This window comes from Terrapene carolina, unplaced genomic scaffold (assembly GCF_002925995.2).
Source record: "Terrapene carolina triunguis isolate 2854851 unplaced genomic scaffold, T_m_triunguis-2.0 Scaffold67, whole genome shotgun sequence".
Taxonomy (NCBI): Eukaryota; Metazoa; Chordata; order Testudines; family Emydidae; genus Terrapene; species Terrapene triunguis.
Window position 1 is genome coordinate 25,675,841 of NW_020664418.1, and position 16,549 is coordinate 25,692,389.

The following is a 16,549-nucleotide window of genomic DNA, read 5'->3' on the forward strand; positions in this document are numbered from 1 at the left end:
TTGCTTGGCATGGAGAGTTCACCTAGCAGCTGCCCAGGCCGGCTCCATGCTGTAGACGTGTGGAGTACACAGGAGGTGGTGGATCCCCTGGGGGTGTGGGGAGAAGAGGCTGTGCGGGCACATCTCCAATTTAGATGTAGAAACATCGATATCTATGAGCAGATTGCTCAGGGCATGGGGAGGGGAGGGCTACAAGAGGGATCTGCAGCAGTGCTGCGTGAAAGCCAAGAACCCGTGGCAGATGTGCCAGAAGGCAAAGGAGGCTGAGAATTGCAGACATGCCGCTTTTACAAATTGCTGCATGCCATCGTCAGCACAGATCCTACCACCACCACCAAGAGCCACGTGGATACTTTAGGGGAGCTGGAGTCACAGGCCCTTGAAGTGAACAGAGGAAGAGGACTATGGGGTACAGGTGATGGGGGGGATCCAGTGGTGCGGCAATCTAGGACCTGTTTTTGATGCCAGAGCAGTCTGGTCTGTCTCTACAGTCCAGCATAGGTGAACCTGACGCAGAGGAAGGAACCTCTGGTAAGTGTGCAGTTTGCTTTGATATTTAAGGGGCACATCTGTTCATTTACTCTTTTTTAATCGTGCTAGAAGAGGTAGCGAAATAACCAATGGAGGTAGAGTCACTATGCTTCTCATTCCCCTGCACAGTTAAGCAGAGGGGGTCCTGTAGAAGAGTTGGTTTATGTGCACTGGTATGTCTTGTGAATCCTCCATAGAGATCTCGAGGAAACTTTCCTGGATGTAGTCTGCAATCCTCAGCTGAAGATTTCTGGGGACTTATTTCTTCTGCTGTGGTAGGACACTTTCCCATGTCACTCAGCAATTATTAAGCAGGCACCATTGCAGCACACAGGCTAGTAGCATATAGACCTGGTCTGCAGCTGGACATGTGCAGGAGCTGTTCCCTTTCAGCCTCCATTCAGGAGTGAGATGTCAGCTAAAATCACCACTGCCTGTGGAAAACAGCGCCACTATTCAGTTCAATTGCCCTATCTACATATACTCATGCCCATGAGCTACCCTGCTTTATTGTCCCAACTCCCCGCCCTGGGACTGCAGCCATGCTGCATGAATCCCAAGGAGAAGTGAGAATGTAGTGTTTGTAACTTGTGTGCATCAAGGGAGTGAGTTCGGTATATACCAAGTTTCTACTGATCTTGTGAAAACACTCACAATACTACCTCTGTGCATTGTATCTTTTGCAAGTGGAAATGTGGCCTTGAGAGGGTCTCTCCATCCACACAAGCAGAGCAGCTCAGCCAGATAAGGAGGAGAAGGAAGAGGACACGAGATGACACGTTCCAAGAGATCTTGCAAGCCTCTGGTGCTTCGGATACCAAGCACAGGGCTTGGAGGGATCACCCTTGTGGACAGAATGGACAGGGATCGAGAGGATAGGAGAAAAGCCCTGAGAAAGGAGAGAGATGTGCAGCAGGAGATACTAGCACTTCTCAAGCAGCAAACACATGTTGGAGACCCTTGTTGACCTTCAGGTTCAACAGACCCGTGCTCACCTCCCTCTGCAGCTTATAGAGAACTGCATTCTGAGACCTCCCTATATGCCCCACCTCCCCTATTCCACATGGTGTCTAGGGCCACTGCCCTACTCTACCATTCCATCCCGGGGGAGAGAACAGATATTAACAGCTGCACATACACTGCCCCATAGTTGCCAACTCTGTGGGTGCTCCAAAAATTAGTGGGTGCTCTGCACCCACCGGCAGTCAAGCTCCCTTCACCCCCCTAAGCGTGCTGTGTCCCCGCTTCTCCGCCTACCTCCCAGCGTTTCCCACCCAGCTGCCAACAAACAGCTGTTTGGGAGCTTTAGCATGCTCCGAGGGAGGAGTGGGAATGTGGCATGCTCAGGGGAGGAGGCGAGGAAGAGATGGGGGTGGGGCGGGGATTTGGGGAAGGAGTTGGAATGGGGGTGGGGCCTCATGGAAGGGGTAGAGTGGGGTTGGGGCCAGGGGCAGAGGGGGAGTCGAGTACCCACGGGAAAGAGAGGAAGTGAGCACCTATGCACTGCCCTGTGAGAGAGACAGTTGGTGTATGTTCGTGAAATGAAAATGACTGTTCTTTCCCTTTCAAAGGTTCTTTCCCCTGTATTTATAAAGCATTTCAACATCCCTAATGATAATCCTCTGGTCTGGAAAAAAAAAAAGTCCCTGCTTACAGCTTTTTGAATAGTCCTGTGTTCTTAAAGATGCGTGCATCATGCACCATCCTTGACCACCCCACATTAATGTCGATAAAGCATCCCCTGTAATCCACCAGCGCTTGCAATACCATAGAAAAGTAGCCCTTTCTGTTGATGTACTCTGGGGCAAGGTGATCTAGTGCCAAAATCGGGCTATGCACAGCATCTAGCACCCCAACGCAGTTCAACCCCATTGCTTCAAAACCATCCACTATGTCCTGCATGTTGCCCAGTCACAATCCTTCGTAGCAGGATGCAATTGATGGCCCTGCACGCTTGCATCACAGCAACCCCCATGGTGGATTTCCCAATTCCAAATTGCTACCCATCTGTGGGGAATCAATCTGATGTTGCAAGCTTCCGCGATTGCCACTCATTTCTCCACTGTCAGAGCAGGTCTCATTTTGGTGTTGCTGCACCATCTGCAGCTGCTCCGTGAATGCCAACAACAACCTTGAATTGTTTCTATGTCCCACAGCAAATTAGCCTCCAAGGAATCATCATGTTCCCTGTGGCTCCTCTGGCAGCTCTTCAAATACTGCATGATCAGGTGCATTGTGCACGCAACACTCATCACAACAGTGGAGAGGTGTGCAGGATCCATGCTTCACACAGTGATGGCAGACACGCATGTTTGTGGGGTTTTTGAAAAAGGGGGGGAAACATTATAGGATGCATATAAAATTACGGGATTGAGAAAACTGCATCATGAGACCTTGAAAGCATGTTCCCAGTCACCCATGCACAACTCGTTTGCCCCCATGAGGCATTGCAATCCCTTCCCAAAATACCCTGCGGTAGGTGGTGGCAAGTTGCACAGTGGGATAGCTACCCATGGTGCATTGCTCTCTGCCTTGATGCAAGCACTGGTAGTGAGGTCATGCACTGCTGACCCAAAGAGTGTAGTGTGGACATTCAAAAGTGATTTAATTATTGAGGCAGCTGAATATCAACGTAATTTAGGTAGTCTTAATTTTGTAGTGTAGACCTGCCTTTAGTAATTGCTCACTAATTTAAAGATTGATAATCTGCCTAAATTTTTGATTTTCCACATCTTTCAATATCCTCCCTTTCATCCTGACTTGTAATTTCTGTGCATTTTTATTAACATTTCTCTGCTTTTGGTGTGACAATATGGCTTGTTTCAGGCCTCGTGACCACCAGCAGCCATAAACATTTTTCAGTATTTGAGAAAAACATTTCAGATTCCTTAAAGACTTTAAGAAAATTAAACATCACAGTCGTAAAAACAAACTTGTAATGATAAATCTTGATTTCTGGCATAACCAAATGACCAATGTAGTGTCAAAACACTATTTTTCTGATTACCACATGCAATCATAAACTGAAAATAAAAATTATAAGGAAATCTGTTTCTTTTTTCCATATTTTCTATTGCTACAGAAAATAACGGAAATGCATAATCTTGACGTTTCATAATTCTCTGAATGTAATGAAGATGGCTGAAGTTTTACAATTTTCATTTGTAAATCATGTTAGTCTACTGTGAAAATTTTAAGTCTAAAACATAACTTTAGAGTTTACACTAGCATGGTGAAAAGGATTTAGGTGCAGAAGTTCACTGAACATGACTGCAAATAGGACTATCAGCGGGAATGTGCTTTAGTACACTAAGCATTTCTTTAAAGCAAATTAGTTTAAAATATTTCTGTCACTACATTGAACAGCAAAGCATTTTCCAATAGAATAAACTTTAATGAAACATGTTATTAAAGGTACAATTATTTGGCTCATAACGCTGTAAGTTTTATTGGGTATCAGACAAGAAGGATGAGCCTGTCACCTTCATAGCTCCTTAGCTCATGAATGTTAGCTGGTTATTCAGTTAAAAGCTCATAAAAGTTTTCTATAGGTGTGAGAATTCTCTCTCTTCAATAAGAATATTTTTGCAGTAAGTGATTAACACACCAAGTTCATTAGTAAGTAATTCAACTATGCTTGAGCTGCTTCAGGTTTGACCCATGGAGCCTGTGAACTACTTGTTTTGTGGCTAGTAAAATTGTTTTCTACCTTGCAGTATGCAAATTGTTATTCCAAGTTGTCTAGTTGGAAAGCAGATTGTTTTTTAAAGAGTCAGCAACATGAAATCTGCCCTGCGTTCAACGTCAGCTTTTAGCAAGAGTCTTTTGAAGTAATCATGTTTGCATTTCCACTGAGCAGGTTTTATCTTTCCACATTTCAAAGCAATTTAGGTATAAACACATGATATTGGCTAAGAAATTGCAAGCTGATCTGTTTGGGAACAGCTTTAAGGACAAACAAAATGCATATTTCAGTATACTGTTATATCCCAAAAATAAAATTAAATTTTGATTTTTGTCTTGTTCCCTCTGGAAATGTCCGTGTACATTGTTTTTTGTTAAACTTGATATATTTAAAACATTTGAACTATTGTCGTAGGTGTGTGGGATTTTACTAATGCTTGACGGGCAGCTCTGTTCATGTTCTTGCTAATCTGAATTTTCTCTTTGGTCTCCGAGAGCTGTTTGGACATCTCACAAACGTTTTCTCTTGGGCTGGATGCAGGTGCACGTTGTCAACACTTTGAGAACAAAACGTCATTCTAAATAGAAAACACAAAGTATAAGTTACCTTTTCTGGACACTTCTTTGTGTAAGTGTTCTGTTCCCCATAGTTCCCCAATGGCTTCAATTCCTTTTTCTGCTTTTTTTAATAAGATATCTAATTGTTTTCATTTGCTTTTAATTATGAGTGTGCATCTGGCAACAAGGTATTTAGAGCAGGGTAAGGGGGAATAGGTGAGGCATAGGTGATTCCTATGTATTTAGTTTACTGCTTCTGTATGTTCTTTCTGATCTTCCAAACTTTATGCTAGTTCTCGTGAGTCTTGTCTTCATGAGGAAATTGTTGATAGAATTCTCCACGGCCATTACCATCAGTTTAGCTCTCAATGCCACAATGGTGGCATGCTAGTAAGGGCAAGGTGCTGATGGTCACTAGGGGCATAAACCAGGTCATGTAGATTGTTCTGATAGTTAGATAATATGGTGCTTAAAACAGCAGCTGCCTGGACCCTACACTAGTGTTCTCCTACTCTTGCTACCACGGGTGATGTTGAAACATTAATAGCAATAGATGGACATTTTAGTGAAAATATCTTTGTATAAATGCAGCCCTAATAACATTTTGAGGCTGTGAGGATGAGATCTCAAAGGCAGATGAAAGCTTAGCCCATCCTTGAACATTTCTGCTCCGCTCTTTAAGAAGCATTATTGAAAAATTATTCATTGACACGTGTCCCACTCTTCCACACAAAGGGAAAATCTAGCACATAAAACCATTCCAAACAAATGTTTCAAATGATTAAAATGGGAAAAATGTGGATATGAAAATATAGTCAACAGTTTGTTCAAGTGCCTGGGAAAGTGGAAGACTTCTCAAAACATATGGTTTGTTTTTTCTAGTATTTTAAAATCTAAAATTCCCAATATGCTAATGATTAAATTCATGCAGTTTGGTCTCTCCAAGGGAGTTTTAGTAAATGATTTAAATATACCCCCACATTTTTTTCAAAGAGATTTCCCCTTAAGTATTCCTTGTGCTTCCTTTTAGAAATACCTAGTAAGCTTTCACTCACCCCAAAGCACTATTTCAGTTCCCATGAAGTTCTAGATTTCATAGAAAGAGAATAGCACCTCATCAGCCCCTATTATAACATCCTCAACCCCAAAATCCGGTTCCACTTACAGAAAATAATGCCAAAGGTCGTTGGGTATCTAAAACACCTACAAAGTTTTGTGGTGCCAACCCCCCCCCCCAGCCTTATCTACTCCAGTGGGAATCCCTCGACAGCACACCAGTAGTGTAATTCTTTTGAACAATTTTGAGAGTCCTCTTGCAGCACATTATTAGCACACACAACAGTATCAGGGAGGAACCTTCTTCTTTAGGAAAATTTCAAATGGAGCAGACACATATTCCTTTCACATTTTGTATACATTTTCTTAAACTATCAAAACTCCGGTTGAACCATGTCTCTGTCATGCACAATGCATCTTACTCTAATTGATCCTGCAGCTAACTTAGCTAAGTCAATACTGTATTAGGTCCATTATCATACTCATACCAATATGAGATGTCAAACTCATGATTAATACTCTATGGCAGGATCAAGTCAGAGATGCTGTTCTGTGAGGAGGAAAATATTTATAAAACAAATGCTTTGAGTAAGAGCAAAAGAAGCACAAAGATATTGGTCAAGTAAATGTATAATTTTTTTCCTTTAGGTTTGAAGCGCTATGTAAATTTCTGTAAATCACTCATCTAATCCCTCTTTCAAATCAGCACCAGGAAACTATGGCTCTGCAGGGGGTACCCTCAATAATCTGCAATAGATATCATTGGTGGTGAGGTCTTTCCTGACCTCTATGGAGCAAGACCAATATAATTGTCCCTTCAGGATTGAAGCTTTTTGCAAAGTAGGACAATTTGTTCCCATTTAACCTTAATTAAAATGGCTAGTTCTCAAGGGGTTAAAGCAGTGGCAGTCATTAAAAACATTACTATGCAGTCTTCTGGCTGAAATTTTCCTTTGTTTTAAAGACAAACTATTTCACAAATATAAGCACTGATTTTACCAGTACTGTAGTAGTTTGTCTATGGGGGATGATGTAATAGCTCAGGGGTAGGCAACCTATGGCAGGCGTGCCAAAGGCAGCACGCGAGCGGATTTTCAGTGGCACTCACACAGCCCGGTCCTGGCCACCGGTCCGGAGGGCTCTGCATTTTTATTTAATTTTAAAAGAAGCTTCTTAAACATTTTAAAAACCTTTTTTACTTTACAACAATAGTTAAGTTATATATTATAGACTTATAGAAAGAGACCTTCTAAAAACGTTAAAATGTATTACTGGCACGCGAAACCTTACATTAGAGTGAATAAATGAAGACTTGGCACACCACTTCTGAAAGATTGCCGACCCCTGTAATAGCTCTTGAAAACCATGAAACCTCACCTTGCATTTGGAAGTTTTTACTCAAGAAAAATCTAGCTCCTGGCAAACAAAGTGCAATGATTTTACAGTTTGCCTGACAATCACTTCATCTACAGCACCAGAAAAATGACAGCATAGAGTGCAGGAGTGACTGCTAAACACTGGCAGTGATCAATGTTGTTATGTATGGTGCTTTTCCTCTCCAGTATCTCTGTATGTGTATGCTTAACCCACCATGGAAATTCCACTATTCACTAACACACTATCCAACCAGGCAGGGGCCTCCACACAAGTTTTGATACTGCACACAGAGTAGTAGTAGCTCATCTGTCCAAGACTGGACCAGAGCAAAAGAAACTAATGTGAGAAAAATCTACCAAGTCTATCAGAAAACAGACTTCTTGTGTTAAATTAATGTAATGAATAATCAGACAGGAGACTGCATAGTTCTGAAGTCTGCTTCCTCCTATGTTACACTTCTGAGCATGATATAAAGCACCCTGGCTTTTCCCTAGGGGGAGTTATTGTTGGGGCAGGTGATGGGGTTGTCTTTATAAAGTTACTGTTAACAATGTGTGCTTTTTCAAAAATATTGTGTGGTCCCTAGGGACTCTGACAGGTGCATTCTGTATAAAAAAAGAAAAAGAAGAAGAAGAAGAAAAGCAGGCTTCCTTTGGTCATCAATTGTATTAGGGAAAATCTTCACTGCAGAGTTAACTTTGGTGTGGTCCCTAACCCTCTCTCACATAAAAAGCTCTCACCAGAGTTTGTGGTGCTTAAAACCAGGGCTAGCTGACTTAGCTGGGGGGCATATGCTAGGACTCAAGTGCCACTTTCACTTGAGCTAGTGGCCCCCTACTTTGTAATAAGCCTGCAGATGAAACCACTCAAGTGCTGATAGGTCTCAAAGGTCTTCCCACAATTCCTCCATGTGCCCAGAAGGCCAGACAAGTTCTCCCCATTTCCCGTGTTCATTGGGAAACAATCATAGAGCAGCTCAGATTACTGCAGCGTAAAGCACCATGGGAAATGCCCCCAGAAGTCCTACTGACTCCCACAGGTGCATGCAGCACCAGGGAGGACTGAGTGACTCAGGTAGGGTTTTGCAGAGTGGTTGCCCACTCCTGGGCTAGGCTAACATAGGCGATTGCCCCAGTTAACTCTGCAGTGAAGACATACTCATAGTGCTCAAAGCTTGTTGCTTCCAAAGAGTTCAGCTGATAAAGAGGCTGCTGTCAGAGAACAGGAGTCCACATGTAGCAATCAATTATCTAAAAAGTTCAGTTTCAGGCCTACAAAGATACCCAGGCCTGAAAAAAAATCACAGGATATCTAAAGGTGCACGTTAATCCTTGAATTCAGCTCTATTTTGAATCACAACTGGATTTATGATACAGCCATGTCACTCTCCTTGTACTCAACATACACAAAATATGAGCAGACCAAAGACTGCTTCTGCTATACATAGCGGGTGAAAACCAAGCCCACTCCCCCCTCCTTCCATTGCTACAAAGCAGTTTGTGCTCACTTTGTAAGTTCCCTTATGTCTCCCTATCCCACCCACTGATGTTTTTTAAACTCATATGGGAGACAGACAAGTGGGATGGACAGGCACAGTGGGTGGTGTTTAGTGAATTGGAGTAAAGAGGTTTATTTTCTTTGCGCATCTCAAAAGTTGTAGTCTTAGTTATTTTATCTCTGATAATTTAAGGTCTGTGCCCACTCTGCTCCTTAATTACTCCAAAAAGTGATTTCTATAACACCTACTTTTGCTGTGTTTCTCCTGCTTTGACTCTTATTGTCTTTACAATAAGTCCTGGTCGACGGTTGCCCTTTGTCCAGGGGATGATAGTTTGAACTGTGTCCCAGATATTTTCCCAAACTGCAGTTCCTTCCCATTTGAATTTGATCATCATTAGCTCACCAATGTCGATGTCCAGAGTGATGAGAAAGGAATAGGTTTTATTTCCTGTAATGCCTTCAACGCTGTAAAAGCAAAACCACCAAAAGTGATCTGGACACTGAAATGTGCTTTGTGTGAATGACAGTTTCTGTATTATAGGTCTATCTATGGTTTCCATGTGAAGAGGTAGAGCAGATGACACTAATATCTAAACAACACTTGAAGAAAATGTATTTTTCTTCCTGCACGTTTTAACTGTAAACAATCTTGCAAGATTCTACAGCAGTGGTGCATTTACTATTAAAATAAAGTTGTACTCTTCCCACTTACAAACTGGTCAGTACATTAGCCACTGAGCTACCGATATTATTTGTTCTTTGTATTGCAGTAGTTCCTAAGAGTCCCAGTCACGGACCAGGACCCCAGTGTGCTAGGCACTGTACAAGCACAGAACAAAAAGAGAGTCCCTGCCGCAAAGACCTTACTTGACGGACTTAATTTTTGTTATTACTGTCCATATAGGTAGGGATCAAAGTGTTGGGGGCAGTTCCCCTCCATTGCTAAAATCAGAAGGAGTTTCCCTTCTCCCTGGTCTGGGGAAATCACAGCTCCTCCAGGGCTTCTGCTCCTCCAGGGATGGTGAAGTGTGAGGATTTGTCAAACAGAGCCGATAGAAATGGGAGGAGCCTGGACTATTTGTGGAGCAGCAGTAACTCCTGACAGGAGGAGAAAAGATTTCCCAAAACAGAGTCCCTCTGTGCCTCTTCTTCACTACAAGAAGGTCTGTCCTACCAGCAGCACCCAACTCCCTCTCCCTCTCGGTGGAAAAACAGAGCACCCAGATTTTGCAGAAAATCCCTCTAGAAATGTCCCTAAACTTGTCTAAACTGAGGGGAACTACACCAGATGTTTCGGTATTTCTCCAGGAAGGACCTCCCAAGTTCCCATTTGCTTTTACATCAATTCAGATTCTCTGTAATGGTCAAGTCTAAATGACATATAGCAATGGAAGTGGGGTGTGCTAGCGATGTGTCTTTCACTTCTCTCCATGCACAAATGCTCTATCTCTGTGGTTAGCTGGCTAAGGGCCTGGTGGGAGAAGAACCTTTTGGGATATATTCTTCTCTTATCTCTATTCTCTTCTCCTTCCTGCATGCATAAGATGATAACATACAGAGATACTGTGTGGTGTCTAGACTCATGACAACAGCCACCCATACTGGTGAACCTCCCCATTTTAGTTAGATCGCCTTTTAACTGCACAAAATAGATCCAGCATTCTACAACTGCTCACATTGGGATGGACTGAACTTGACTGGACTGGATGCTGTACTCAATGTTCAAGAAAACTTCTAAGATTGACTAGTTCATTTTATAGTGACTTTTCATACCAAGACTTGCATGAACATTGTAAAAGTCCTCCCCCCCACCTCCCATGATTTCCAGTTCATCTATTGAAGACTGTACTAAACCAGGCAATTCAGAACAAATGATGCATATTTATTATTCAAGTGAGCCTGTATTAGAAAATGTAGCATCGGTTTTCACCACAATAAACTAGGGACTTTGTGTCTAGTACTCACAGCGTGATGGGGAGATTTTCAGCATCTTCTTTAGTGCCTGTCAGAGAGACAGTAAAAGTTGGTTCTACCTGCTTCTCTTGAATTTCATTGATGAAGTGTATCTTGAATTGATAATGGTAAACTGCACAGGAGAAGAAATTGCAAGGTGAGTCATGGTCTTACAGGCAGCATACTCATGTGATAGCAGAAATTTGCAGTTCAGAGCAGACACTTGAAAATCATTTCCCATTTATTTTATTAAATGCATTGGTCACCATTAAAAAGTCAGCAGTTGTTAATTATTGCCAAACAGCATTAGCCAACAGGTTTTTGGGTCCCCGCTGCTCTCTTTATAGGGAGTGGTGTAGGGGAAATGGGTGGGCGGGAGTTTTCTGTGGGAAATCTTTCAGATTTCATAAGATTTAATTCTGAGAATTTCTGATGCGTGTCACACAGAGTAAGCAGGCAGTTCCTGGTCTGACTTCCCTGGATTCTGTACAGCTGTATAGATAGAAATCCTTTTGTGGACTGGGAAGGGCAGTGGAGTAGTCACGTGGATTGAGAACTCTCTTCTGGATGTCAGCCTTGCTCACTGTGATCTGCTGGAACATCTCCCAGCAAAACAGATGACTGTTCTTGATGGCATAATGATACATTGTGCTTAACATGCATCTGTTCACAATATGACTTTGTTCAACACATTGCAATAAGAAACATGTCATTACTGCTTTGAAGTTTGATGGGTTCTAGAAGAAGAGGGTTTGGGAAAGTCTTTGAACTGAAAAAGTGACGCATTTGTGGAGAAGAGTGGCTGAGATATCAGCGTATGTGTCATATGTAGTTTTCACATGTAGCAAATTGCAGAAAATCATTGTCTGACTGTGTGCAAATTGTGCCATACAGCTTTGAATGCCCAATTTTGTCTATCCTCTGCCCGGTCAGCCTGTCAGAAGTAATGGTAACAGAAGTAGTTTCATTTACTGTGGAAAAGCCATTATCAGCTGATTAAACCATTCATATAGTACCATCTATCAGAGGATTTCTGAGCAAGATGACTCTCGGTCTGCCCCCAATACATTAAATGGCTTTAAATTAAGAAACATAACACTCAGGAGTTGTTGGTATCCCCCATAACACTGAGCCCTATGGGCAAACACTCCTTCCTTCACCAGGCCCGCCCCTCCAGGCTGGGGCTTGGAAGGGGACAGTATAGGTCTGCTTATGTCAGTCTTATACGGATCTTGTGCATCTGGGGGAATTTTCCTTGTCACTTCGCCCTTTCTATGTGGCCCCTTTATGCTGCTTGGAGCAGCACCTTGAGGCTGGTGCATAGAATGGGTCCCTTGGTTGGTTTGGCTAAGTATTCAAACACATCCATCCACTAAATACCCAATCTATCATTTTTAAATAGATTTTAACCTACTGACACTGTATATCAGACCACACTGATCAGACTGCACCTCTTACAAATGCTATGCCCATAACCATGTGAAATTAAAGCTGGGCCTGCATTGATCTTGGAGACTTGGGAAGGAAGTTCATGTTATTAAATACTAATAGATTTCTGCAGAAGCTAAAGGCAAAAAACTTTTCACTGTCCCCACTGGATGAAGGTTGTTTTTTTCCTAGCCATCTGCTGGATCAGACCTGTAACAGATGTCCTGGCTAAGGGCTTGTCTTCACTACCTGCCCAGATCGGCGGGTAGAAATCGATCTCTCAGGGATCGATTTATTGCGTCTCGTCAGGACACGATAATCGATCCCTGAATCGATGCGCATACTCCACCAGCCCAGGTAGGAGTAAGCGCAGTCGACGGGGGAGCCGCGGCGGTCGATTTGCCGCCGTCCTCACAGCGGGATAAGTCGGATCAGATATGTCGAATTCAGCTACGCTATTCCCGTAGCTGAATTTGCGTATCTGAAATCGATCCCCCCTCGTAGTGTAGACGTAGCCTAATTTTGGGCATTCACACCTCCAGGGCACATTTAGCAAGAGTTACAGGTGTTTATCCTGCTCTCCTGGTTAAATTACAGATCAGGTAATTACATACTATTACCCAATACTGCCTGATAGTTAGTGTGGAAAGGTATTCACTCCCCCTCCTTAAAACTGATGTGTAGCATCACTCTCACAGAATGGCTGCAGTTCAGTGGTAGGTGAGTGACCCCTCTACATACATACATGCAGTCTGTATAACACGTTGATCTTCCAGGATGAAAGGCACTATTATAAATGTGTTTTCTTACAACTGCTATTTTTTTAATGAAACCAGGTCAGCTTTCACTCCAGGACCTACTGTCATTAACTTGAAGAATAGAATGTCCAGTTTCATAAAGAAACTAAGATTATGAGGAAGTATAACATTGAGCTTCTTAATTATTTTCTGTCTGAATTTTTCACATGATCTTTACAGCATTCTTGGGAAAGTGTTTCAAGATCACTTGATACAGATTCTTACACAGTTGTTAGACTGTTTTGCAGCTACTATGAAAGAAAAGTCTTGTTAAGGCATTGACCTTTTGATATCCCAAAGGTCTGTGAGAATGCCTTTTTCTTTTTACATCAGGAATACAGTTCCAGGAACTGAAATGTCTTTAAAAGTGAAATTCAAGTCAATGGGAACAACAGAGTTAAGGCTCATGGTAAGAAAAGAGTTCCAGATGCCAGTAAGAAAACAATACCAATGATCTTTTCTTTTGCCAAGGCACATTTGTCAGTAGATTCCTTACTATAAAAGCAGTGTTTAATCATGGATCCTGAAGGTGATCTTACCATGCTGACCCAAAATAAATTTTTGCTTTGAAGAACAAGTGAAGAGTGACTGCTTAGGGGCTCCTAAAATGTCAAAATATATTTTGAGCAGTGTGATGGGGCATCTGCCCCACACTGGCCAGTAAAGGGTTAATAGAGCCCTAGAGAGGCTGTGGCAAAAAGCAGCCAATAGGAGAGGGGCTGTGAGGAGTGGCCATTGAAGGCCCAGCAGGCCCATATAAAAAGAGCCTCAGTGCTTGAGGAGGGAGCACTGTGTCTGGAGTAAGCTGCAATCCTGTAGCATCTTGGACAAAGCAATGCCGGCAGGAACCTGGGGAGAAGAGAAGGAGCTCCGGATGGGCTGCTGAGACAGAGGAGGGTGTTGTGGCCGCAAGGAAGTGGCCTAGGGAAATGTAGCAATGGTAGAGGCAAAGGACTGCAGTAAGTGAATGCAATTCAGAGGGTCCCTGGGCTGGGACCCATAGTAGTGAGCAGGCCTGGATCCCTCCCACTCACCACTGGGGGAAGTAGCAGGACAATTGACTGCAGTCACCACTGGGGAAGTGGCTGAACTATGAACTAAACTCCCCTGGAAGCGGGGAACACGGATAGTCACATGGCTAGAGAACTGAGCCATGAAGAGGATGCAGTGGCTCCTGACACAAAGGGGTTGCAGGTGGACTGCGGAGAAGGAGTGATGGGGTGCAGACCATGGATGGGGTGTTGGCCTCGAGCTAATCCCCAGAATGACCAGGAGGAGGCACCTGTCCAGAGGTAAGTGATGTGCTCCATGACAATTAGCTTTCCACATCATAATTAAAAATAAAATAGGAAATTCAGAAAATCAACTTTTTTCTGTTTTCATATGGATTAAATCCAGTCCAATCTGAGTTGCTGAGACAGATCTGTGCATGTAGCCTCCCCATTTGGAATAAATGCCATGCATTTTAAACGAGGATTAGAGGAAGGGTTTCCAAAAATCTTTCAAAAGAACCCAAAAAATGTGTGAAAGGATTACATTGAATTACACATTGCAGTCTGATGTCCCCAGTGCTCAAAGTATAAGCAGCAAAATTCAATAGTTCTGTACATAAGCAGAGCTTGTTCTAGGGATGTGCAAACCATGTGGGTGTCTCCTTTCCCTGTGGCAACCTCTTAGCATCCAAAGTGGTAATAAATAGCTTATTTCTGAAAGGAGGGAGGAGGACTGAACACATTGTCTCCTTCAGACAATTCTCACTCTCTTTAACAATATGTGAGACAGTATTGGCCAGACTGACGTTGGCATACATTGCATCTGTGGAGTCAGAGCAGAATCTCCTGCAGTACAGGCTTTTCCCTGCAATTCCCAAGCTGCTGGATACTCTGTGATGCAGGCAACAGCCCTGAGGACAGAGAGACACTCTCGCATCCCTCTTTCTTTTTAGTTCCCGTGAGCTTGGTGGCAGCAGAAGCAGAAGAAAGGGGAGTGTAGCAAAGCAAGACACACACAGGCATGGCGCCTCCTGCTGGTTGTCTTGGGAATTAGCTCTCCAGCACTTGGAGCGCCTCCTGGTGGCCGGTGTCTCGCCTGTTTCTAGCTCCCCCGTGTCCCTCCCGGACCTAGGTGCCCTTTACCTCAGGGTTCTGCCCCAGCAGTACCCCACCATGCTCTCAGTCTCCCCTCCCAGGGGACCCCCCAAACCTCCCACCCACCTGGCCTCAGTGGCTACTGCCAGTTATCTAGCCCCCACTCACTGGGGCAAACTGCAGTCTGTCATGGCCACACATCATCAGCAAGAGGGTCGGACCAACTGCCTCTGCCCATTCCCAGGCGGCACCTCCCAGGCCCAATACCTGCATAGGCCTTTACCAAGGCCTCAGTCTGGGGAGTTGCCAAGCTGGAGCTCCCCAGCACTGCTCCACTCCAAGTATCCTTTTCTCCCCAGTAGCTAGGTCCGTCCGTCCGTCTCTCTCCACAACTAGAGAGAGATAGACCCAGCTCCTCCCTGAGCCCTTATAACAGGGCCAAGTGTGGCCTGACTGGGGCGTGGCCCCAGCTGTGGCTGCTTTCCCAATCAGCCTAGCCTTTTTTCTAGGAGAGGGGTAACTGCTCTGCTACAGGGAGGAGTTGTTGAGTGGGGGGAAAGGGGAGGAGCCTCCTCCTGGCTCCTCCGCCTACTCCTACAGTCTCCCCAAACTGCCAGCCTCTGCCTTTCCTTCCAGTCCCCTCTCTTACTCTAGCTGCCCCATACTATCTAATGCTCTGTCACCCCCACACAGCTGTGGGGGTCATGAATGGGATGGTGTGTGTCTGCTACCTGTAGTTAAGTCATCTTAACTACTGTAAGATCTATTTGTAGGAAATGACCTGGGCTGGAGGACTCAGTCCTGATTTCCAGAGGTAAGCGGATGCCACCAAAGACCTTGGGAGTGATGAAAAGGGGTGTGTTGGTTACTTTACTATTTCAAACTCCCACCCAATCCCCGTCTACACTACAAAAGCAATTATCAGTGGACATGGTTACAGTACAATAGCCCTGGGATGTGGTTAAACCCGATTCTGTCTTGCCGTGTAGATGGGATCTTACTGTGTTTCCGAATCATGCTAATGACTTGGATTATCCAACTTTTAGCATTGTTTGGGAACATGGGGCCCAGCTTACACTACAAGATATGATTGTGTGTTCACTGTGTTGTAACTCAGTGGGTCTTAACCTCTTCCATTCCAGGACTTCCCTTATTGATAGCAATATGGAAAGGTTATGGTGGCTTTGAACCCCTGACACCTGTTCCCATCCTCCTTGGAGGTCTCAATCCCAAAGCTGAGAATCCATGTTGTAGTTAGTATGTAACCAGGTCCCTTGACAATTTTTATAGTGCAGACAGGCCTCTATTCCATAATTCTCTATCAGACCTATTTCCACCCCTCCCAATAGTAATTGGTGTAATTCTGTATGTTTTTTCTCCAAATTCAAATAGTGAGCTGTTATACTGTGCTCCTGACAAAGTGATTTAATGAAGATAACACTAGAATTCCAGTAGCTTCATTTTAGTTCTACAATTCCACTCTATAAAAACCCACACTATTCTGTTCTGTCTTCTGTTTGAAAAGTAATCATTTGTGTGTCTGCTATAGACTAATTACAGATAAAATTTGTACCACAG

The 16,549-nt window shown here is 43.7% G+C and overlaps 1 protein-coding gene across 1 annotated transcript in view; it reads right to left on the reverse strand.

The window, feature by feature from the left end:
• Positions 1-3,291: 3,291 nt before the first annotated feature.
• Positions 3,292-16,549, reverse strand: part of LIPC (lipase C, hepatic type) — an 81,838-nt gene continuing 68,580 nt past the window's right edge. The window contains exons 8-10 of the mRNA XM_024204908.3: positions 10,672-10,792; positions 8,953-9,171; positions 3,292-4,793 (exon numbers count right to left, since the gene is read on the reverse strand). Coding sequence (XP_024060676.1) covers positions 4,670-4,793; positions 8,953-9,171; positions 10,672-10,792 — 464 coding nt within the window. The 3' untranslated portion in view covers positions 3,292-4,669. The remainder of the gene's footprint in view (positions 4,794-8,952; positions 9,172-10,671; positions 10,793-16,549) is intronic.